This window comes from Haliotis cracherodii, unplaced genomic scaffold (assembly GCF_022045235.1).
Source record: "Haliotis cracherodii isolate W230 unplaced genomic scaffold, xgHalCrac1.p SCAF_30, whole genome shotgun sequence".
In the NCBI taxonomy this organism is placed as follows: domain Eukaryota; kingdom Metazoa; phylum Mollusca; class Gastropoda; order Lepetellida; family Haliotidae; genus Haliotis; species Haliotis cracherodii.
Window position 1 is genome coordinate 2,333,639 of NW_027266287.1, and position 24,818 is coordinate 2,358,456.

Genomic DNA, 24,818 nt, shown 5'->3' on the forward strand with positions numbered 1-24,818 from the left:
TTTTAGATCTGAGCTACAGCCATTAACTACCCTTTAATTCGATTTTCCATTTATACATAAAACACTCTCAATAACGTTTCACAGATACCACAATGTGAAATTATTCCTTTGTACCAAACTTTATCAAAAGCTTTACTTATGTCGCGATACTTTGTGGTATTATAAAAGAATTATCGGTATGTAACTTGATAATCATCCCGTGGTCTTGTTTGTATGTTGTTTAACGCCGCATCCAGCAACATTCCAGATATATGACGGCGGTCTGGAAATAATCGAGTCTGGAACAGACAGTCCCGTGATGGATATCATGAGCATCTATCCACGCAATCGGGATACGACATGCGTCAAATAAGTCAGTGAGCCTGACCACCCGATCCCGTTAGTCGCCTCTTACGACAAGTATAGTCGCTTTTTATGGCAAGCATGAGTTGCTGAAGACCTATTCTTCCCCGGGTCTTCATGTGTCCACTCCGTGGTAATTTCGGTTAAGGAAATAGGTCCCCAGCAATCCATGCAGGTCGATACAGGAGACTTACTGGATGAGGCGCGGGATCTATAACTTCACGTGTCATCGTACCCCCTTCGGAGTGGATCGTGCTCATGACATCAATCACTGGTTTGTCTGGTCCAGACTCGATTATTTACAGGCCGATGTCATATAGCTAGAATTAACAACAAGCGTCACTTTCCTCTCAAATCAAACCCCGCCGCCTCCGTGGTTCGATCCGGGGTTTGATCCCCGGCCGCGTCATATCAAAAGACGTTAGAAGGGGCACGTGTTGTTACCATGTCTGGCGCTCGGCAATAAAAGGCTGAAACAAGCACCGGTCGGCTCGGAATCAGTATATGTGTCTGAGTGGGTATTCATGCTAAACTGCAGCATGGTATCTCAGTGGCCTAGCACTATAAATCGGCATCAGTCCGGACCAGTACAAGCAGCCACAAACACAAACGTGCCTGCACGTCGCTATATAAGTGCAAATAATCTTGTAAACGACGTTAAACCCCATTTCGCCTCATATCACCTCAAATCAAACTCATAGTCTATCATTTTAAACTACCCCGCGGTATTAGTGAAATGTGTACTATTCAATACGGCGTCAGATCAATCTCCGTCATATTGTTCTTCACGGCTGCACGTGCCAGGTATCCACATGAATATTTACACTGCTGAGCATTTCCAATTAACGGGAACGTGCAGATTGTACTAACGGTTAACCGTTAATTACTGCCCAGTCTGCGGACAGTGAGCACCACGGTGTATTGATATAACGGTATCCAATGTTCGCAGGTGCTTCAATGGGCTGTTATCATCTGCTGGCTGTCAAAGGGGTTAATTTGGCAGTGATGGTATCCCAAGACAAACGTCGTTGTTTGTTCAATGTCAACACTTTGAGATGAGTTTGGAGCACGAGCGTGTTAGGGTCGCAAGCAGAGGCGGAATGTCGATCGGTGAGAAAAGAAAACAATTATTGTTATCTTGTTGGCATTGTTCTGAGCTCGAGGTGGCCACAGAACACGTGCAGATGACTCCCGTTATATACTGCTCAAAAGAAGTTAGAGAACACCCAATTTGTTCATGACTAGAGTTAATCTGTTATGGTGGGTATTGCAACACACACAGCCTTCCAATTTTGTTCAGGGTTTTCTTGTATTGAGAGATATATATGTGACAGTCAAGGTGTAAAGTGACTGAAACTGTCACTTAAGCAATTTACAAAACGCAAATTCAAACATTTTACGGTTATTTCTTCCGTCAGATTGACGTATTAATTTAGATTTAAAAAAAAATATCAGTTGACAAATTATGCTGGGATTAGAAGCCTCCAAATTATAAAAGTAAACATTGAATTTCGATTTCTTTTAATCCTATCATTTTCAGTCACTAGGTGATGGAATAGAACATAAAAAAATGTTTGGAATTCGTTATCATAAGGTAGCAAATGGAAAAATAATTTTAAAATGACTGAAATATTTGGCGTTTTGTAAACATACATTGACTGAAACGTCAATGACGTTTGAAACAGTTACATGGCAATATTTCCTAAGTGATTATTTCAGTCATTATAGACATTGACTCTTGCACATGCACCCCCCCCCCCCCCCCCCCCCCCCCCCACACACACACACACACACACACGTTTGATAGGGATGCGATGTAGTCCTTACTGTAAGGAAACTTACGACTACATTGGAAATCTGCACTTGTTTATTTTAAGTTGTATTGATCATGCTGGAAGTGAACATTATCTAGGCGGACACGACAGTACCCCTACCCCTCCCTTCCGCATCCAAACACGCCCCCAACACAACACACACACACACACACACGCACGCACGCACACACTTCCCGTGCCTCTAAGTAAACCTCAAAGCGTGACAGCAATTTATCATTAGATCCTCAAAAATGTTTTTAAACAAACCCATAAACGCGATGTCAGCCGAAGTCACATTTTGTTCAGTTGTACCAAACATTTGTTATGTGGATAAAATAAAAGCGACAAAACCCGTTCCATAAACCTAAGAAATTTCTTCCAAAACAGATTGTACGATAAGACTTCGTTCTTACTTGGTTTAACCTATCAGAGTTTTTTTCGGAAGGAAGAAACTACTTTTAACATGGTTTCGTATCCGTCGTCGGATTAGAAATTCACATTTCGCTTTTTTTGTTTCTGACCTGCATAATCTGCGCTGTAGTGTTCATGTACAGAGTGAATTATCAAATTGTGAAATACCTGTTGTTTCACGCCGAAACGAAAATATGTCGGAGCCTTATAAGCCAATAGTTTATGAGAATATTTTATTGGTTTGAACGAATTTAACACGGGGCCGTAATTGTATACCCAGGAAACAATTACATAAAAAAATATCACGACAAATTATGCAAACGAGAGATATGAAAGTGTTTAATATTTTTTCCAGCTTTCTAAACCCCTCAAAATGAGATTAAGGTTGTATTTTTTTATACATGCAACATCCGTGAGTCGAATTGAGGGTTTGGACGAGACGTTTGATGGAAGTAAACATCAAAGTCTCGTATCAAATACCATTTACCACAAAGCAAAAAACATGATTTTATATGTTAAGGATATCAAGCGTATTAATATTTACGGCCCTGGCAACATAAGGGGGTTCGCCGTTATAAAGAGGTTAAAGAGGTTAACCGTTATAAAACTACCGCCTTATATTTCCGTTATTTTTAATTCAAACGTTATCATACAGAATTTCGACCACTATTCACATTTACGTTTATTATATAGTTTATTTCATTGGGTAGATCTTCGCAATTATACACATGGAAAATGTTTGTGTGTTTCTTTTAATATATGCACTAACACATGGCGAAAAATTCTAAAGGAAACCCCGTAAAGGTTGTAGATGGAGAAACCCCCAGAACAGTGCCGAGTGATTAAAGTAATATCACGCACGAGGCTATTAAGTCAATTTGCAGGCTGTAGCCACATCGGGAAACGCACTAACCACACAACCACCAAACACCATAGTTAATTTTTTGTACGTGGCAAAAATATACCAAAAGTTCGTTTTGTTTGTATGTTGTTAAACGCCGCACTCAGCAATATTCCAGATATATGACGGCGGTATGTAAATAATCGAGTCTGGACCAGACAATCCAGTGATTGACATCATGAGCATCGATCCACGCAATTGGGATACGATGACTTGCATCAACCAAGTCAGCTAGCCTGACTACCCGATCCCGTTTGTCGCCTCTTACGACAAGCATGGGTTGCTGAAGACCCTCACAGACAACCTTCAACCCGCCCCCTCACGGAAACCATTTACCCCCACTCTCACCACCCGCAGACAACCCTTTACCCCCACTCTCACCACCCGCAGACAACCCTTCACCCCCAGTCCCCGCAGACAACCCTTCACCCCCACTCCCCGCAGACAAACCTTCACCCCCACTCCCCGCAGACAACCCTTCACCCCCACTCCCCGCAGACAACCCTTCACCCCCACTCCCCACAGACAACCCTTCATCCCCAACCCCATAGACAACCCTTCATCCCCACCCCCACAGACAACCCTTCATCCCCACAGACAACCCTTCATCCCCACAGACAACCCTTCATTCCCCACAGACAACCCTTCATCCCCCACAGACAACCCTTCATCCCCACCCCCACAGACAACCCTTCATCCCCACCCCTCAGACAACCCTTCATGCCCACCCCCACAGACAACCCTTCATCCCCACCCCCTCAGACAACCCTTCATCCCCACCCCCACAGACAACCCTTCATCCCCACCCCCACAGACAACCCTTCATCCCCCACAGACAACCCTTCATCCCCCACAGACAACCCTTCATCCCCACCACCACAGACAACACTTCATCCCCCACAGACAACCCTTCATCCCCGACCACACAGAAAACACTTCATCCCAACCCCCACAGACAACACTTCATCCCCACCCCTATAGACAACCCTTCATTCCCCACAGACAACCCTTCATCCCCACCCCCACAGACAACCCTTAATCCCCCACAGACAACCCTTCATCCCCAAACAGACAACCCTTCATCCCCCACAGACAACCCTTCATCCCCCACAGACAACCCTTCATCCCCACAGACAACCCTTCATCCCCCACAGACAACCCTTCACCCCCCACAGACAACCCTTCATCCCCACCCACACAGAAAACACTTCATCCCCCACAGACAACCCTTCATCCCCCACAGACAACCCTTCATCCCCAAACAGACAACCCTTCATCCCCCACAGACAACCCTTCATCCCCCACAGACAACCCTTCATCCCCCACAGACAACCCTTCATCCCCACCCCCACAGACAACCCTTCATCCCCACCCCCACAGACAACCCTTCATCCCCACAGACAACCCTTCATCCCCCACAGACAACCCTTCAACCCCCACAGACAACCCTTCATCCCCCACAGACAACCCTTCATAACCCCACAGACAACCCTTCATCCCCCACAGACAACCCTCCATCCCCACCCACACAGACAACCCTTCATCCCCACCCCACAGACAACCCTTCATGCCCACCCCCACAGACAACCCTTCATCCCCACCCCCACAGACAACCCTTCATCCCCACAGACAACCTTTCATCCCCCACAGACAACCCTTCATCCCCCACAGACAACCTTTCATCCCCGACCACACAGAAAACACTTCATCCCCACCCCCACAGACAACCCTTCATCCCCCACAGACAACCCTTCATCCCCACCCAAACAGACAACCCTTAATCCCCCACAGACAACCCTTCATCCCCAAACAGACAACCCTTCATCCCCCACAGACAACACTTCATCCCCCACAGACAACCCTTCATCCCCGACCACACAGAAAACACTTCATCCCAACCCCCACGGACAACACTTCATCCCCACCCCTATAGACAACCCTTCATCCCCCACAGACAACCCTTCATCCCCACCCCCACAGGCAACCCTTAATCCCCCACAGACAACCCTCCATCCCCAAACAGACAACCCTTCATCCCCCACAGACAACCCTTCATCCCCCACAGACAACCCTTCATCCCCACCACCACAGACAACACTTCATCCCCCACAGACAACCCTTCATCCCCGACCACACAGAAAACACTTCATCCCAACCCCCACAGACAACACTTCATCCCCACCCCTATAGACAACCCTTCATCCCCCACAGACAACCCTTCATCCCCACCCACACAGACAACCCTTAATCCCCCACAGACAACCCTTCATCCCCAAACAGACAACCCTTCATCCCCCACAGACAACCCTTCATCCCCCACAGACAACCCTTCATCCCCCACAGACAACCCTTCATCCCCACCACAGACAACACTTCATCACCACCACAGACAACCCTTCATCCCCACCACCACAGACAACCCTTCAATTCCCACCCCCACAGACAACCCTTCAATTCCCACCCCCACAGACAACCCTTCAATCCCTACCCCCACAGACAACCCTTCATCCCCACCCCCACAGACAACCCTTCATCCCCACCCCCACAGACAACCCTTCATCCCCACAGACAACCTTTCATCCCCCACAGACAACCCTTCATCCCCCACAGACAACCTTTCATCCCCGACCACACAGAAAACACTTCATCCCCACCCCCACAGACAACCCTTCATCCCCCACAGACAACCCTTCATCCCCACCCAAACAGACAACCCTTAATCCCCCACAGACAACCCTTCATCCCCAAACAGACAACCCTTCATCCCCCACAGACAACACTTCATCCCCCACAGACAACCCTTCATCCCCGACCACACAGAAAACACTTCATCCCACCCCCCACAGACAACACTTCATCCCCACCCCTATAGACAACCCTTCATCCCCCACAGACAACCCTTCATCCCCACCCCCACAGGCAACCCTTAATCCCCCACAGACAACCCTCCATCCCCAAACAGACAACCCTTCATCCCCCACAGACAACCCTTCATCCCCCACAGACAACCCTTCATCCCCCACAGACAACCCTTCATCCCCACCACCACAGACAACACTTCATCCCCCACAGACAACCCTTCATCCCCGACCACACAGAAAACACTTCATCCCAACCCCCACAGACAACACTTCATCCCCACCCCTATAGACAACCCTTCATCCCCCACAGACAACCCTTCATCCCCACCCACACAGACAACCCTTAATCCCCCACAGACAACCCTTCATCCCCAAACAGACAACCCTTCATCCCCCACAGACAACCCTTCATCCCCCACAGACAACCCTTCATCCCCCACAGACAACCCTTCATCCCCACCACAGACAACACTTCATCACCACCACAAACAACCCTTCATCCCCACCACCACAGACAACCCTTCAATTCCCACCCCCACAGACAACCCTTCAATTCCCACCCCCACAGACAACCCTTCAATCCCTACCCCCACAGACAACCCTTCATCCCCACCCCCACAGACAACCCTTCATCCCCACCCCCACAGACAACCCTTCATCCCCACCCCCTCAGACAACCCTTCATGCCCACCCCCACAGACAACCCTTCAATTGGATAATCCTGTGGTTTGATTGCGGATAGTCATCGGCTGTGAACATAAATCTTCCGATTCCGCTGCCAGGATGAGAATTAAGTACCTTTGTGATTTAGAAATAATCTTCTCAGCACAAAGGGGTGCCAGATGGGTAGACGTGTAAACCTGTCGCAAGATTCTACTTACTGAGCGGGTGGTCAGGGTCCCTTGATCATGTGATCATGTGTCTTGGTGAGCGCCACGTACATTTGAACATTTGAAAAATTTCGGCTGACGCCACTGGTTCAAATACTCGAAAGCACCCGCAAAGCATAGACAAATTATGCTTGGATTAGAAGCCCCGAAATTAAAAACATAAACATTGACTTTCGTTTTCTTTTAATCTATAATTTCCAGTCACCAGTTGATGAAACAGAACATAAAAATGTTTCGATACTACTCAACTTTTGGAAGGGATACGATATCGTCCAAGACTTTCAGAAAAATTAGGGCAACATTTGTTTTTTTGATGTTGTATTGTTGCTGGAAGTACGCCAGTATCATGACAATATTGAATACAATTCCGATGACATTCCTAAGAAATCAGTCACATTGAGTCCCCTACATTGATAGAAGGAAATCCTCATCACATGTCGAGTAGTATATATGTTGTTTGTTTATTTGTTGTTTAACACCGCACTCAGCAATATCCCAGCTATATGACGGCGTTTTGTAAATAATCGAGTCTGGACTAGACAATCCAGTGATTGATCCGCGCAATTGGGATACGGTGACATGCATTAACCAAGTCAGTGAGCCTGACCACCCGATCCCGTTAGTCGCCTCTTACGACAAGCATAGTCACCTTTTATGACAAGCATGGGTTTCTGAAGACCCCGGATCTTCACGGGTCTGCTGTGTAAGGAGATATGTTGGATGTTTATGTTAATTCATCGTGGAATACAATACTGTTTAATTAGCATGTTAGGTGGTTGCAGTGAGATTAATACAAGTGGCGAGAGAGTTAGTTGTGTTTTCCGGCAGAGAACACAATTGTGGATTTTATCGAAAAATTAAACTGTCGCCAAAAAATCCAAAAATAATTATTATGCATCGGACTGTTAAAAAAGGAACTGCCTGCCACAAATATGACATTGTTGCAAGTTTTTTAAGCCATCTCCCACCCCCATGATTATCAAATGGTTGTTTCCTAAGGAAATTCCAATATACATAATTTAAAATTTCAACTTAATATCTTGAAATTTCAATAAAAAACCAAAACCAAATGGCCCTAAAAGGCTTCCATATAGACGTTGAAAAAAGGTTTATTCTTCTTAAGATTTGCAAGTTTTGAGCTGTTTTCAGCGAACATAGAAGGTGTTTCCCATATTTCGTCACGAGTATACCTTTGGCTTTAGCCGAAGTTTTGAGGAGAGTCAGGTGAAATACAGTCGGGATAACAATCAAAAAAAAATGTTGGTTGGCAATATTCCAGCTATTTGACGGCGGTCTGTAAAATATCGAGTCTGGACCAGACAATCCAGTGGTTAATATCATGAGCATCGATCCACGCAATTGAGATCGATGACATGCATCAACCAAGCCAGCGAGCCTGACCACCCGATCCCTTTAGTCGCCTTTTACGACAAGCATAGTCGCCTTTTACGGCAAGCATGGGTTGCTGAAGACCTACTCTACCCCTGATCTTCACGGGTCCAATCTAAAAATGAAATCTTTTACTTTTTCCATCATCAGATGAATGATGAAGGATGCTTGGGTTTTTGAACCATTCAGATGTCAGCTCTCTAAAACGATTTTGTTACCACCTCGATTTGGAAATAACTGCGACTTTAACAAACGAAAGCCGCATAGAACAGAAATATTCCTTCGTAGACACTCGATGTGAATGTGTAATGCCTGGGTGTTCACTCACGACATCATGGGTTTTCACGTCATCGATCCCAATTGGGTGGAAAGATGCTCATAATATCAATCACTGGATTGTCTGGTCCAGACTTGATTATTTACAGACCGCCGTCATATAACTGGAATATTGCTGAGTGGGGCGTTTAACAACAAACCAACCAACCAACCTCTTGTATGAAGCCGATACCGCGTGATATATATGATACTGTTCAAAGCGGCGTTAAACCCAGTTCCCTTACTCACTCACTGAAATCGTCTAACACACAGTAAGTCGGAAGAGCCACACGCACAATATTTAATTGGTTTAATCAATCAAGGGTATGAATAAATATTCAAGACGAAAATATTAAACATGATTGTAAACAGTTAATAACGATGAATGAATACGTGTGGCCTTAAAAATGCACGTGGTCTTGAAACATGTGGTTTGAAAAGTATACATTATCAGCTTTTATTCAACAACATTGTCAGAGAATTGCTGCATGTGCTATAACTGTGTTTACATCTATGGTTCAAGTTTGATAGTTGCCAAATGTTTAATGTAACACGTCTGCGTATCAAATTAATTAAAACTGTTGGTGGATGAAAGTTTTCGTACCGGTATCTACTGACACAGGTCCCAGTGGCAAGGTTCTGATAACCTAGGACAGTAATTGTAACGAAATTAGTATGGAATGGTGCTGATAACTTAGGACAATAATTGTAGCGAGTTTAGTATGGGAGGGTGCTGATAACCTAGGACAGTAATTGTAGCGAATTTAGTATGGAATGGTGCTGATAACTTAGGACAATAATTGTAGCGAGTTTAGTATGGGAGGGTGCTGATAACCTAGGGCAATAATTGGAGCAAGTTTAGTATGGAATGGTGCTGATAACCTAGGACAATAATTGTGGCGAGTTTAGTATGGGAGGTTGCTGATAACCTAGGACTATAATTGTAGCGAGTTTCGTATAGGAGGGTGCTGATAACCTAGGACAATAATTGTGGCGAGTTTAGTATGGGAGGGTGCTGATAACCTAGGGCAATAATTGTAGCGAGTTTAGTATGGGAGGGTGCTGATAACCTAGGACAATAATTGTAGCGAGTTTAGTATGGGAGGGTGCTGATAACCTAGGACAATAATTGTAGCGAGTTTAGGACGGAATGGTGCTGATAACCTAGGACAATAGTTGCAGCGAGTTTAGTATGGGAGGGTGCTGATAACCTAGGGCAATAATTGTAGCGAGTTTAGTATGGGAGGGTGCTGATAACCTAGGACAATAATTGTGGCGAGTTTAGTATGGGAGGGTGCTGATAACCTAGGACAATAATTGTAGCGAGTTTAGTATGGGAGGGTGCTGATAACCTAGGGCAATAATTATGGCGAGTTTAGTATGGGAGGGTGCTGATAACCTAGGACAATAATTGTAGCGAGTTTAGTATGGATGGTGCTAATAATCTAGGACAATAATTGTAGCGAATTTAGTATGGGAGGGTGCTGATAACCTAGGACAATAATTGTAGCAAGTTTAGTATGTGAGAGTGCTGATAACCTAGGACAATAATTGTGGCGAGTTTAGTATGGGAGGGTGCTGATAACCTCGGACAACACTTGTAGCAAGTTTAGTATGGGAGGGTGCTGATAACCTAGGACAATAATGTGGCGAGTTTAGTATGGGAGGGTGCAATAATTGTGGCGAGTTTAGTAAGGAAGGGTGCAATAATTGTAGCGAGTTTAGTATGGGATGGTGCAATAATTGTTGCGAGTTTACTATGGGAGGGTGCTAATAACAGAGGACAATAATTGTAGCGAGTTTAGTATGGGAGGGTGCTGATAACCTAGGACAATAATTGTAGCGAGTTTAGTATGGGAGGGTGCTGATAACCTAGGGCAATAATTATGGCGAGTTTAGTATGGGAGGGTGCTGATAACCTAGGACAATAATTGTAGCGAGTTTAGTATGGATGGTGCTAATAATCTAGGACAATAATTGTAGCGAATTTAGTATGGGAGGGTGCTGATAACCTAGGACAATAATTGTAGCAAGTTTAGTATGTGAGAGTGCTGATAACCTAGGACAATAATTGTGGCGAGTTTAGTATGGGAGGGTGCTGATAACCTCGGACAACACTTGTAGCAAGTTTAGTATGGGAGGGTGCTGATAACCTAGGACAATAATGTGGCGAGTTTAGTATGGGAGGGTGCAATAATTGTGGCGAGTTTAGTAAGGAAGGGTGCAATAATTGTAGCGAGTTTAGTATGGGATGGTGCAATAATTGTTGCGAGTTTACTATGGGAGGGTGCTAATAACAGAGGACAATAATTGTAGCGAGTTTAGTATGGGAGGGTGCAATAATTGTTGCGAGTTTACTATGTGAGGGTGCTAATAACACAGGACAATAATTGTGGCGAGTTTAGTATAGGAGGGTGCTGATAACCTAGGACAATAATTGTGTCGAGTTTAGTATAGGAGGGTGCTGATAACCTAGGACAATAATTGTGTCGAGTTTAGTTTGGGATGGTGCTGATAACCTAGGACAAATTTGTAGCGAGTTTAGTATGGGAGATGCCATCATATATCTGGAATATTGTTGAAGGCTGCGTTAAACAACAAACAAACAAACAAAACATGCTTTTTGGCTGATTTAAACTAAATGTACATCCATGCAGTGTATTTTATGCAGGCATCAAAGTGACTAGTTATTTTCTGTTGATGGAAATGGACAAAATTGGCTTGTGCGTTGGCATGAGTATCTTCATAAATACTTCGGCTGAATGTCTCAGTTATCTATTCCGACATGGTGTCAACTTAAGGAATAAAGCTCCTTTTTTTGCCACAGTTAGAAAGGAAGAGAGATCCTTGAAGATGATCGAAATCTTCATAAATGAGTGAGTGAGTTGGGTTTAAAGCCACTGTTAACAGTATTCCAGTTACATCACGGCGTGTCAGCTTAATGTGGGAGGAAAGCCCGAAGTGATGCAGGTCTCAGACGTTGACCACTTCGGTGAAACCCACAAGCACGGGCATTGTGCTGACTAACCTAGAAACATAATCGGGGCGAACCGGGATTCAAACCCTCAATCATAGGTTTCTGGCGTGCCCAAGGGGGGGCAACTCTGCACAGCGAATCGCGGCGCCTTAGACGACTGGGCCACCCGTGCCCCCTTCGAAAAGCTGAGGAAGACCATGGCGTTGCAGCACGCTGGACGTTAAGGCTTCAGATTCCTGACTAGAAACGTCAAAGGTTCATCATATATTGTGAGAATTTACGTCGTTTTAAAGCAGGCAAATAAACAGATCGATAAACTGGGCTGACGACAGTACGTAATCACATATTTGATTTTTGCAAATACCTAGCTTTTACATACATAGCCTAGCATTTATATATATTCATAGATATGACTCATTTACGTTAATTGTGCATATACAGTGAGTATGGTTTTACTCACTCACTCACTAAACTGTATGGCCGTTCACGAACATCCCGCTATGACTAACGAAGTGAACAAACAAATAAATGCACATCCAAACAATCGTCTATGGATTTCTTGTTTTTCAATAAGAAAAATGAGTGAGGAAGTGAAAAGGTTTATCCCTTTCAATTCCGCTTTAATAAAATGTAATCCTCACCGTTTGCTTGCCTTCTGTTGTTAATTCTATGTGCGCTTCACACACTTAACACAAGCATTAGATTGTATATTTTACGTGTGCCTCCTTGACTCAACCATTAACTAAAACAAACCACTCTCCATGAAAAGGGTTAGTGCTTGTTATACAACTATATGAACTAGACTTGACACTTGTAAGTAATTAACATAAGATCTTTGATCAATATGTCAACCCTGTTAAAATCTTACGAATCCTGAACGAATGAAATAGAACATGATGCCGATCAAATTTCACATTCTAAATCAGCGTCATAAGAACATTTAAAATCAGCACGCATAATGTCTCTGCTTGTTATAAGAACGCTTAATATTTCACCCTTGTAATAAGAACGCTCAATATCTCACCCTTGTAATAAGAACGCTTAATGTCTAACCCTTGTAATAAGAACGCTCAACATCCCGACCTTTTAATAAGAACGCTTAAAGTCTCACTCTTGCATTCAACACGGTCAATATCCCACCCTTGTAATAAGAACGCTCAATATCTTACCCTTGTAATAAGAACGCTTAATATTTCACCCTTGTAATAAGAACGCTCAATATCTCACCCTTGTAATAAGAAGGCTTAATATTTCACCCTTGTAATAAGAACGCTCAATATCTCACCTTTGTAATAAGAAGGCTTAATATTTCACCCTTGTAATAAGAACGCTCAATATCTCACCTTTGTAATAAGAACGCTTAATATTTCACCCTTGTAATAAGAACGCTTAATGTCTCACCCTTGTAATAAGAACGCTCAATATCTCACCCTTGTAATAAGAACGCTTAATGTCTCACCCTTGTAATAAGAACGCTTAATGTCTCACCCTTGTAATAAGAACGCTTAATGTCTCACCCTTGTAATAAGAACGCTTAATATTTCACCCTTGTAATAAGAACGCTCAATATCCCGACCTTGTAATAAGAACGCTTAAAGTCTCACACTTGCATTCAGCACGCTCAATATCCCACCCTTTTAATAAGAACGCTCAATATCTTACCCTTGTAATACAAACTCTTAATATTTCACCCTTGTAATAAGAACGCTCAATATCTCGACCTTTTAATAAGAAGGCTTAAAGTTTCACAATCACAATCAGCACGCTAAATATCTCACCCTTGCAATAAGAACGCTCGATACCTCACCCTTTTAATATGAACGCTCAATACCTCACCTTTGTCATAAGAACGCTTAAAGTCTCACACTCGCAATCAGCCACTTCATTTCTCACCCTTGTTATAAGAACGCTTAATATCTCACCCTTTTAGTGAGCACGCTTAATATCTCACCCTTTTAGTGAGCACGCTTAATATCTCACCCTTTTAATGAGCATTAGTCTGTCTCTCGAATCCTACAGAAAAAAAGATTAAAAAAGGAGTCCAACTCAAGTCTAGAATGAGATTGCCTCATCTATTGGCTTGAATTTCAGGATTGTACTGGGCTTCATCATCATCATCATCATCATCATCATCATCATCATCATCATCATCATCATCAGGGCGGTCGGGTAGCCTAGTGGTTAAAGCGTTCGCTCGTCACGCTGAAGACCCGGGTTCGATTCCTAAGATGGGTACAATGTGCGAAGCCCATTTGTGGTGTCCCCCGCCGTGATATTGCTGGAATATTGCTAAAAGCGGCGTAAAACCATACTCACTCACTTATCATCATCATCAATTATCATCAGCCAATTCCCGTCCACTGATTTACCTGCCCTAACTAGAAATAAAGGAGACCAGTGACAATATCTCATCGGTTTCATATTTTGATCTAGGCATAAAGTTTCAGAGTGAAACACAATTCTCCACAAGACTGTATGACTAGAGTATGACTTCAACTTTCCCATGGTCAAGTTTCCCTTTATGTTAGATAATATTCTTGTAGCTCCCAACTTTTGAATTGCGATCCTGCATGCTCTTTCTACCAAGATTTCCAAGAGGAGTCTTTCTCAGGAGTTGTTTGATCAAGATTACATCATTGCAAGTCTCTATCAAGCTTTTAAATCATTCTATGGTAGACATGTAGAGGACATTTCCAAATGTGCCCCATCAGTGACAATAATGATGCCCGATGCAATTCCCTATCTTGTACCACATGATCCCGGGTTTTTCTTCTGGTGAATTGACTTGCTTTTGCATGTGTAACGGGGGCCACCGTATAGGCAGGGTACACTCACATTTCTTGGAAGACCTGGTATCATCACGATATGATAGTGATTAATAAACACATGCTCGTGATACAGTCGGAATGATACAACTGACTGCTTGCATCAAAGATGTCTCATGAATATGAACAGGGTTTTGTCGCTTATATTCATGTCAGCGTTAATTCATTCTGCTGTAAACCGCCTCCGTGGTCTAGTGGTAGAGCGTCCGCCTGGAGAGCAGAAGGTCCGGGGTTCGATCCCCGACCGCGTCATGCCAAAATATGTAAAAAGATGGTTCTTGTTGTTACCCTGTCTGGCGCTCGGCTAAGGGACTAAAACAAGGACTGGTCGGCTAGGAATCAGTACATGTGTCTGAGTGGGTATTCATGCTAAACTGCGGCATGGTATCTCAGTGAGCTAGCACTATAAATCGGCATCAGTCCGGACTAGTACAAGCAGCCACACACACATACACGTGCATGCACGTCGCTGTATAAGTGCAATAATCTTGGACGCGACGTTAAACCCCATTTCACCTCACCTCATTCTGCTGTACAAGTTCACTGACATAATCACGTTGATGAAAAGACATATACCGGCATTTTTGATCTCATGACATACGAGAGTAACGCCACAGTCCAATTTGTCCAAATACGAAGAACTTCTACTGAATCTCAACAGAAACAATGCAATACAGTTACAATAATGATAATAATAATGATAATAAACCACACAAAATAGTGAGTGAGTGAGTTGGGTTTAACGCCCACTTTTAACATTATTCCAGTTATGTCAGCTTAATGTGGGAGGAAAGCCCGAAGTGATGCAGGTCTAAGACGTTTACCACTTCGGTGAAACCCACGAGCACGGCTATGGTGCTGACAAACCTAGAAACATAATCGGGGCGAACCGGGATTCGAACCCACAATCATAGGTTTCTGGCGTGCCCAAGGGACGCAACTCTGCACAGCGAGTCGCGGCGCCTTAGACGACTGGGCCACCCGTGCCGACCCACACAAAATAACAGTAACCATATTCAAAGGAAACGGCACAGTCACTTGCATGATATGGACTGATATGGACTGATATGAGGATTGAAATGATTCCTAGTATGTATGTCTTTCATGCTCATGCCTCGATGTCAAAGATCATGGCTATGCTCACCTAATTCTCTGTCTTGATAAGGAAGGCAATATTGCGGTCGAGACTTCATTTTGAAGATGAGATTTTCTTTTTCAACCAAATGTAGGCTGAGTTTTGTTATTTACACAAAAGTATGAGCTGTGTTAAAGTGCACCCTACCCCTCAAAGAAAGATTCCGGGGTAGAATAGGTCTTCAGCAACCCATGCTTGCCGTAAAAGGTGATTATGCTTGTCGTAAAAGGCGACTAACGGGATCGGGTGGTCAGGCTCGCTGGCTTGGTTGATGCATGTCATCGATCCCAATTGCGTGGATCGATGCTCATGATATCAATCACTGGATTGTCTGGTCCAGACTCGATTATTTACAGACCGGTGTCATATAGCTGTAATATTGCTGAGTGCGGCGTAAAACAACAAAACAACAAAACAACCAGCCAATACAACAAATCAGGGGAAGCAACTGAAAGGGTAGTCAATAACTACATAAACTTTATAAATGATTTAGATATTTATGTATGATTTTATCACTTTGTAAACAAAAAACGATGATTAGTTTATGTGTTATGACTGTTCATTTCTTTCCATGTGTATATCGTTTGACAGTAATGTTGCATGAATGTTACTGTATAAATATAGTGTAAAATGTCAGATTATACGTTGGTTGTATAATTATCCTAGTATTTCTTTCTCTCTTGTGTTTTAATGACAAACAATTCATTAAGCATGCAAAACGTTTTGTTAAGAAGTAATCTTTATTTGAACAGCAGCATAGCATCTTTATATCAATAGTGTCTCATAGAAAAAAACACCTTAACACACGTTTCTTTACACAGAAGCATCGACGGATTATGATGATCATACTTGGGAGGTTATGATGATTATTGTTGTGTCGTTAAGTCTCAGACAGATATTTATTTTAAAATAGCATCGCATCATAGAATTCCTTTTGTTTCCACAGTCTTTGCAAAAAAATACCCTACGGCTGCAAGGGAGTCGAGAGTTTCACAGTCGATACTGGTGATCCAGTGAAAACTTATATAGGAATATCGCATATGTAGTAATATGCGTCATCGTTGCAAGAGATGTCGTTCAACTTGTAGCCAAAATTTCTTCTGAGGTCGGCACATTCTTCGTATATGTTGTTCGGCTCCTCGGGTGCCCACACTGCAGCGTCAATGGGCGTCCCGTCATGCCACCTATTTATCTCGTACCACATTGAAATCTGAGAGGCTCCAACGATGTACGGATCCCATTCGCCAACTGTAACAAGAAAGTGAACCCTGTTGAAATCCTACTTTCTCAAAATTACTGACACCTTTGAAAACGTGTGTGTATTAGTGTGTGTGCGCGCGCGTGTGTGCATATGTGTGGTGTTTGCGTGCGTGCGTGTGCGCCTGCGCGGGTAGGGGGGTTGGTACGTGTGTATGTGTGCGTGCGTGTGTGTGTGTGTGTTCGTGCGTGTGTGTGTTTACGTGTGCATATGTGTGTGCGTTCGTGTGTGTGAATGTGTGTGTGCGTTCGCGTATGTGTATGTGTGTGCGTGCGTGCGTGTGTGTGTGTGCGTGTGCGCGTGTGTGCTCGTGTGCTTTTCGAAATTTGACCAACGATACATTTATATGATGTGGAACATGAAATATCAATAAATATGAAAGGACCAACACACGAATGAAAGGACGATATAAAGTAAAGGTATCCACTGAAATGTTTTTAAATCAAAGATTTTAATTAATTAGCTGATGTGTGAACACGAATCTTCACATAGATCTGGTGTGAGATTTCTTTTATTATTGACTTATAACATTGGTTTATTATTGGATGTGAAACAAAGTATGGTTCTATAGCTGATGTGAGACACGGTGTTGTTGTATAGCTAATGTATAGATGATGTGAGACACGGTGTTGTTGTATAGCTGATGTATAGATGATGTGAGAGAGGGTGTGATGGTATAGCTAATGTGAGACACGGTGTTGTTGTATAGCTGATGTATAGATGATGTGAGAGATGTTGTGATAGTATTGTTGATGTGAGACACGGTGTTGTTGTTTAGCTAATGTATAGATGATGTGAGAGAGGGTGTGATGGTATTGTTGATGTTAGACACGGTGTTGTTGTATAGCTGATGTATAGATGATGTGAGAGAGGGTGTGATAGTATTGTTGACGTGAGACACGGTGTTGTTGTATAGCTAATGTATAGATGATGTGAGACACGGTGTTGCTGTATAGCTGATGTATAGATGATGTGAGAGAGGGTGTGATAGTATTGTTGATGTGAGACACGGTGTTGTTTTATAGATTATGTATAGATGATGTGAGAGAGGGTGTGATGGTATAGCTAATGTGAGACACGGTGTTGTTTTATAGCTGATGTATAGATGATGTGAGAGAGGATGTGATGGTATTGTTGATGTGAGACACGGTGTTGTTGTATAGCTAATGTATAGATGATGTGAGACACGGTGTTGTTGTATAGATGATGTATAGATGATGTGAGAGAGGGTGTGATGGTATAGCTAATGTGAGACACGGTGTTGTTTTATAGCTGATGTATAGATGATGTGAGAGAGGGTGTGATGGTATTGTTGATGTGAGACACGGTGTTGTTGTATAGCTAATGTATAGATGATGTGAGACACGGTGTTGTTTTATAGCTGATGTATAGATGATGTGAGAGAGGGTGTGATGGTATAGCTAATGTGAGACACGGTGTTGTTGTATAGATGATGTATAGATGATGTGAGAGAGGGTGTGATGGTATAGCTAATGTGAGACACGGTGTTGTTGTATAGATGATGTATAGATGATGTGAGAGAGGGTGTGATGGTATTGTTGATGTGAGACACGGTGTTGTTTTATAGCTAATGTATAGATGATGTGAGAGATGGTGTGATGGTATAGCTAATGTGAGGCACGGTGTTGTTGTATAGATGATGTATAGATGATGTGAGAGTGTGATGGTATAGCTAATGTGAGACACAGTGTTGTTTTATAGCTGATGTATAGATGATTGAGCGAGGGTGTGATAGTATTGTTGATGTGAGACACGGTGTTGTTGTATAGCTGATGTATAGGTGATGTGAGACACGGTGTTGTTGTATAGCTGATGTATAGATGATGTGAGAGATGTTGTGATAGTATTGTTGATGTGAGACACGGTGTTGTTGTATAGCTGATGTATAGATGATGTGAGAGATGTTGTGATAGTATTGTTGATGTGAGACACGATGTTGTTGTATAGCTGATGTATAGATGATGTGAGAGGTGTTGTGATGGTATTGTTGATGTGAGACACGGTGTTGTTGTATAGCTGATGTATAGATGATGTGAGGGATGTTGTGATGGTATTGTTGATGTGAGACACGATGTTGTTGTATAGCTAATGTATAGATGAAGTGAGAGAGGATGTGATAGTATAGCTAATGTAAAGATGATGTGAGACAGTGTGTGATAGTATTATTGATATGATACATGATGGTGTTGTATCGTCAGACTGAGCGAAATACTCAAGACCCTAATGTAGCATTTATATTATCACTTACTTTCTTTCAGATGATTCGTCACATCATTGAACTTGTCCATCGTATTCAGAACGGCCAAGCGACCAGTACCGTATCCATCATTCCTACATTTGTCTTCAGCGCGCCTTGGCTCTGTTTCAACGTGAACGAGTTTGAAACAAATGTTGGAATCCCGGTGATATATGTAATCACTGTCACATATCCATGCTGAAAAAGAATAAAGAAATAATACTAATTGTAAGTTGAAAACCCTAATACTTAAGTACTAAAAGGATATATAATACATATGATAGCTGATGCAAATGAGAAACATTTGTGGATGAACAAAAAATATATCAGAGGAGTATGAGAATTTATGATTGTTAGAGCTTTTAGAAACTCCGATATTGATATAGTTGTTGTTATTATGAATTCACACTCTATACACCTTTAGGATCTGTACCTTTTCAGTCACTTTGCTAATATACCAGGGTCTTCAAATAGTTTGGACAGCTCCATAAAATAGTGGTTAGATTACTTGGGCTAAAAACTCAAGGGAACTCTGCTTGGAGCATCAGCAAACATATGTGTCCATAACGTAACGAAATGTAAGTGTGCATGCAACTCTGCTAAATTATATATTTAAAGTGCATTTCTGTCATAACCATCCTTTGCGAATAGACTATCTGAAAAGGGTATGGCCATTCGAAAGTTTCGTGTTTGATCTTGATGATGAATGTGTGTTGACGTTGGGAGAATGTCAACCCTCTTGTTGCAAATGTAGTGCTGTCATTACTTTTCATTAAAACATTTCATGGTCCAATTGTTATACGTCATCTCCATATAATTAAATTAGAATCTCGTCACCACGTGGAATTCCTGAAAGAGATGATTTGACAGGATACAGTATTCACAACTCTTTTCTATGTGTCACATTGAACTACGACCATACATGTATTCTGGTATATAGGAGAGTTGGTCAAAACAAACAAACCTCACAAACAAACCCAACAATTGTGAAAGTGGTTTCATTTCTATTTTTCAACATAACTTCTCATATCGAGCTATGAGGTCGTTGTAGTCAGAGCGATTTTCACGAAATTATTATTTCTGTTTAGGAAACAGGTGGCAATCACTTGGTGCCAGGTCTCGCGAGTATGGAGGAGAGGCATTGTCATGAAGTAGTAGAACTCCATCAGTCAGCATTCCTCGCCGCTTTTCTTTGATAGAATCTCTCAGGCGATGAAGCAAATGAGTTAATCATCTAGGTTCACACCCATTGCATTCCAGAATACAGTGGCCATAACTTGTTTCAATGAACCTGAAATAAATAATGTCTTTGGTGCCGACCCGTGAAGATTTCGGGTTAGAATAGATCTTCAGCAACCCGTGTTTGCCGTAAAAGATGACTATTCTTGTCGTAAAAGGCGACTAACGGGATCGGGTGGTCAGTGTTGTGTAAACTTCCGGCATGACATGGCCTGGTATGGAATAAATATGCTGTGGCGTTATGGAAGCGAGTTGGACTATCTATAAGGCTCATCTCTCGCACAGTTGGTCTATCACACATTTCGTCACACGGTTGTTCATCGCTTTGGTACCAGATTTCAAGTGAGGATCAGTCATCCTTCCTGATTCCCAGCCTTGCCCATCTCGGAAGCTTGACGCAGTATCATATACATTATTATCACTGACTTTTGCGATCACCACTGTATTTTTGTTTTTCATACTGACCACTGCCATCATATTATTTATTGCCATTGAATATTGTACTACCACTCTGTTGTGTGGTGCCATTGTAATTCCTGTGCAGTAATTTGTATTGATTTGTAAACTTGATGTATTTTGTAATCCATTTGTTGATTGTATACCACTTGTTGTTTGTTTGTTGGTTTCACACCAACTTCTTGTACGTATACGTAAAACTTTCTGGATTAACATATTGTTTCGATTTGGGAATCGACACGTAACACAATAAACAAAGTTTATAATTACAGTTATGGACCAGATAAAGCCATATTTTGTATGTTAATGTATATTGCAAAAAACAAAGGTTATACTTACGCCTGTCGGGTTCCAATACAGGAATGTCACAGATGAAGTCAAATTTATTACTGCATGAGCTGTCCATGAGCTGCAGGTTTTTGTTGCGGGCGATTGCGTTGCATTTCTGAGAATCTCCGTTGGGTTCACCCTGAGCCCACAGATGGTAGTCAACCTTGTGGTCGTCAGCCCAGTAGTTGTAGTCGTAAAAGTAGAAGTAGTAGCGGAAATAGTAATAGTAGAATCTGTAGGAGTACATGTAGTAGTAATCGGTATCTTGCCACTGTTCTGATCCAACCCAGAAATACCTTCCATCTCTGCGTTCTGTAATCAATTTGGACAAAATGTACATTAAAGGGGAAGTGTACACGCAAAAATCATTTTTTTTCTTTTTCTAAACAAAACGCAATTTTAGAATTAGTTAGTATCTGTGTTTGAAAATATAAACTCACTTGTTTCACAGTGAAAGAAGGAACCTCACAATAGTGTGAAAATGATATGCCGTTATGAGGCCTTCGTTTTTCGAGCTAAACACGCCTAAGTTATCCCCCTTAGATTATGACGTAAGTGGTGCCAATTCAACTGGGTCCCTGTCTATTCTCAACGCAAAAGATATCAAGTACCAGTTTGCGGTAAAACAGCATGGCCTACGACACACTCCGGCGTAGTGGTGACTCAGCATAACACTATGCTGGCTGGCATCTGAGACGCTAGAATCACACACCTGTATCTACACCACGTGAAGCGGCTCTAACAAAGCATGATGACGTCAATATGTTTACCAATTGGCACCATTGACGTCATATTGCAAGGGGCACAAGCCATGGTGTTTTTGTTATGGAAATAGAACACTAGGTAAATGTGAAAACTATAAATCGTTTTAATGCCAAAAATATGTTAATTTATTGTGTTATTTTTATATATTTGTCCATGACACTACAAGGTTAACACTTTTAATGTGGAAAAAGAACAAGAAAAATAGGTTCATTGCCGTGTGAACTTGCCCTTAAACAGTGTTTCCAATGTGTATGTTTTAAATTTTCTACAGTCAATTTGGCAAAGATGTTCAAATGTAACACCTACCTCAGTGCTTGCGATACCACCGAGGCCTTGTTTCAGAAACTCTTCTACAAGAGGCGATAACCAAATCCACCCCATACCCCCTCTCCTCCCCCCCCCCTCTCTCTGCCTCACTCTCTCGGTCATAAAATACTATGGTTGCAGGCTGTGTATAGAGTGAATGTGTCAATTAATTATTCATTACTTACCGTCTTCGAGATATTTTTGAACAGTGTGAAACTTTTTGGTCGTTGACAGAGAAGCAAGTCCACCTGCTCCACCAGTATAGTAATTACACATGTACTCTGCGTAATTAAAGTTAAGGGCGGTGCCAGTAAAGACTTTGAAGCACAGACTTGCGTCAGATTTATAGATGAAGCCAGCCATGCAGTCCAGTGCTGAAATTTTGAAATACACCCAGAGAATAAAATCACAAATAATTACCAAGGAACAGTAGCCGAAAACATTTAAGGGACACTTCGGTGTTCTGCGGAGATCGAGATTAACAGATCAAGAGATCTAGATTAACAGATCTCAATGATCTTGTGCGATGATGACTGGACAGTGTATCACACAGATACCTTGGGCATGTTTGATTAAAACATTGATAGGTCAAATGAAGCTGAAGTTCACAAAAAGTGAAATTAATGTCTATGAATGTTCGACAATATGACAGAAACACATTGAGAGTAAAAAGAAACTATACCTCACAGTTGATTTTAAGGTACGTTTGATTTTGAATTGTAAATTTAAATAGGTTAGCGATTTATATACCCAAAATATGAACCACACTGGCACTTCTCTAGCACTCAGAAATATATCCACGTGGTTTTATTTAAAAAAAATACTATTTGATTTAAAACTTTAAAAAAGAAGAAAACGCAATTCACGTAGTATACAACTGTCGAAATCTTATCTTTGAAAATGTATAAATCTAGTAAATCTAAATCCTGCATTACCCCTCTATGCATTTACTACTGTTTTTGGACACAAAGACGAAGCTGTAGAAGAAGCTGTAGAAGAAGCTGTAGAAGAAGCTACAGAAGAAACCATCGTCGTATTATTGCCTCTTCAAATCTGGATTCACAGCCCAAGTAGGTTTAGCCAATAGTTGGTTATATTTTATGTAATTTATTTATATCGTCTTGGGTGTCCCATTTCTTTTGCATCAGATCTCGGATATATGATGTAATCAGTGCTTGTAATCAGTGTATGGGAGCTATAAAAATATCCTTGATACTTGATGCCTTGAAATATTTATCCCCCGCGACGGCAAAATCAAAACTGTCAAGCAGGACATACTTGACCGTGATTCGTTCATCACAGGGGATACAGAATGAAGGATCTCCCCCTTCAATATATTTTCATGTGTATACATGCTATGGTCAATACGTCATCGTCGTATTATGACCTCTTCAAATCTGGACTGACAACCAAAGTAAGTGTAGCTAATAGTTTGTTTTATTTCATGTAATATATTTATACCTACATGGGTGTCGTACTTCTTTTGCATAACATCTCTGATAACAGGCTTACAGTCACTGTATGGAAGAAGAAGTGGTGTCACAGATTTCATGAGTGCTGCTTTCGTGATGAGTGAGTGACTGAGTGACTGACTGAGTGAGTGAGTGAGTGGTAAACGTCTGAGACCTGCATCACTTCGGGCTTTCCTCCCACATTAAGCTGACACGCCGAGATATGACTGAAATACTGTTAAAAGCGGCGTTAAACCCAACTCACACTTAAACCAAGATGGCTCTTTACTGCACTTGTTGGCATTGGACTGAAGTAAGAGACTCGGTCATATAAATGTACAGAGACAGACGTCTGGTCAAGTGGTTGCAACAATAGGTGCAAGTAGGCATGAACTCAAGTGGCACAAAGACACTGCAAGGACTCAGTTGACCTTATTCCATAAATTCAGTTGACCTTATTCCGGTCGGCGATGCTTCCAGTCGAGAAAACCACGTTAGCCAGTAATGAGGTTCAAGCTTCACACTGACGATCCCCAGTGAACTATATGGTAGATAGAAGGGGGGTTCCGGAGTTCTGTGAAAAATGTGTGACGTGCCCAGTGCAGGAGGAAAATGATCACTATGATATTTGAAGCGCCTGGCCCTAATCTGCATACGATGATCCCGAGAGGAGGGTACCCGGTTGCCTATGACGAATCTGTCAAATGGCTTATCGAGCGTGATTAGTGATGATCTACAAGTTCTGGTGTAGATCAGCGTAGACGTCGATGGTGGTACAGCTACATTCGGCATAAGAGTCTTCACTGTGTCTTCACTCAAAAACTCATTGGTAGACTCACGTGAACTAGTTGTAAAAAAACACTAAGAACGTACACATAGAGATCACAAATAGAATG

At 42.2% G+C, this 24,818-nt stretch overlaps 2 protein-coding genes across 2 annotated transcripts; one reads left to right on the forward strand and one right to left on the reverse strand.

The window, feature by feature from the left end:
• Positions 1-3,378: 3,378 nt before the first annotated feature.
• LOC139476960 (uncharacterized) lies at positions 3,379-7,061 on the forward strand. Its single transcript, XM_071259512.1, has 5 exons — positions 3,379-3,414; positions 3,859-4,190; positions 4,518-5,448; positions 5,680-6,387; positions 6,567-7,061. Exons 1-5 carry the CDS (start codon positions 3,379-3,381, stop codon positions 7,059-7,061), a joined length of 2,502 nt encoding a protein of 833 aa, XP_071115613.1.
• Positions 7,062-16,881: 9,820 nt separating this feature from the next.
• Positions 16,882-22,834, reverse strand: LOC139477022 (macrophage mannose receptor 1-like). The gene is made up of 4 exons (XM_071259583.1): positions 22,657-22,834; positions 21,410-21,712; positions 19,388-19,573; positions 16,882-17,108 (listed from the first exon to the last, which is right to left on the reverse strand). Exons 1-4 carry the CDS (start codon positions 22,832-22,834, stop codon positions 16,882-16,884), a joined length of 894 nt encoding a protein of 297 aa, XP_071115684.1.
• Between the last annotated feature and the right edge of the window lie 1,984 nt (positions 22,835-24,818).

Excerpts from the sequence above, each read along its gene's own strand:
- LOC139476960 (XM_071259512.1), top strand. The coding sequence starts at position 3,379 with ATGGAGAAACCCCCAGAACAGTGCCGAGTGATTAAA. Across the intron at positions 5,449-5,679 it reads CTTCATCCCCACCCCCACAG|ACAACCCTTCATCCCCACCC; the intron begins GCAACCCTTAAT and ends CATCCCCCACAG. Across the intron at positions 6,388-6,566 it reads CTTCATCCCCACCCCCACAG|AAAACACTTCATCCCAACCC; the intron begins GCAACCCTTAAT and ends CCGACCACACAG.
- LOC139477022 (XM_071259583.1), bottom strand. The coding sequence starts at position 22,834 with ATGGCTGGCTTCATCTATAAATCTGACGCAAGTCTGTGCTTCAAAGTC. Across the intron at positions 19,574-21,409 it reads TGTATTGGAACCCGACAGGC|CATGGATATGTGACAGTGAT; the intron begins GTAAGTATAACC and ends ATTCTTTTTCAG. Across the intron at positions 17,109-19,387 it reads GACGAATCATCTGAAAGAAA|TTGGCGAATGGGATCCGTAC; the intron begins GTAAGTGATAAT and ends TTCTTGTTACAG.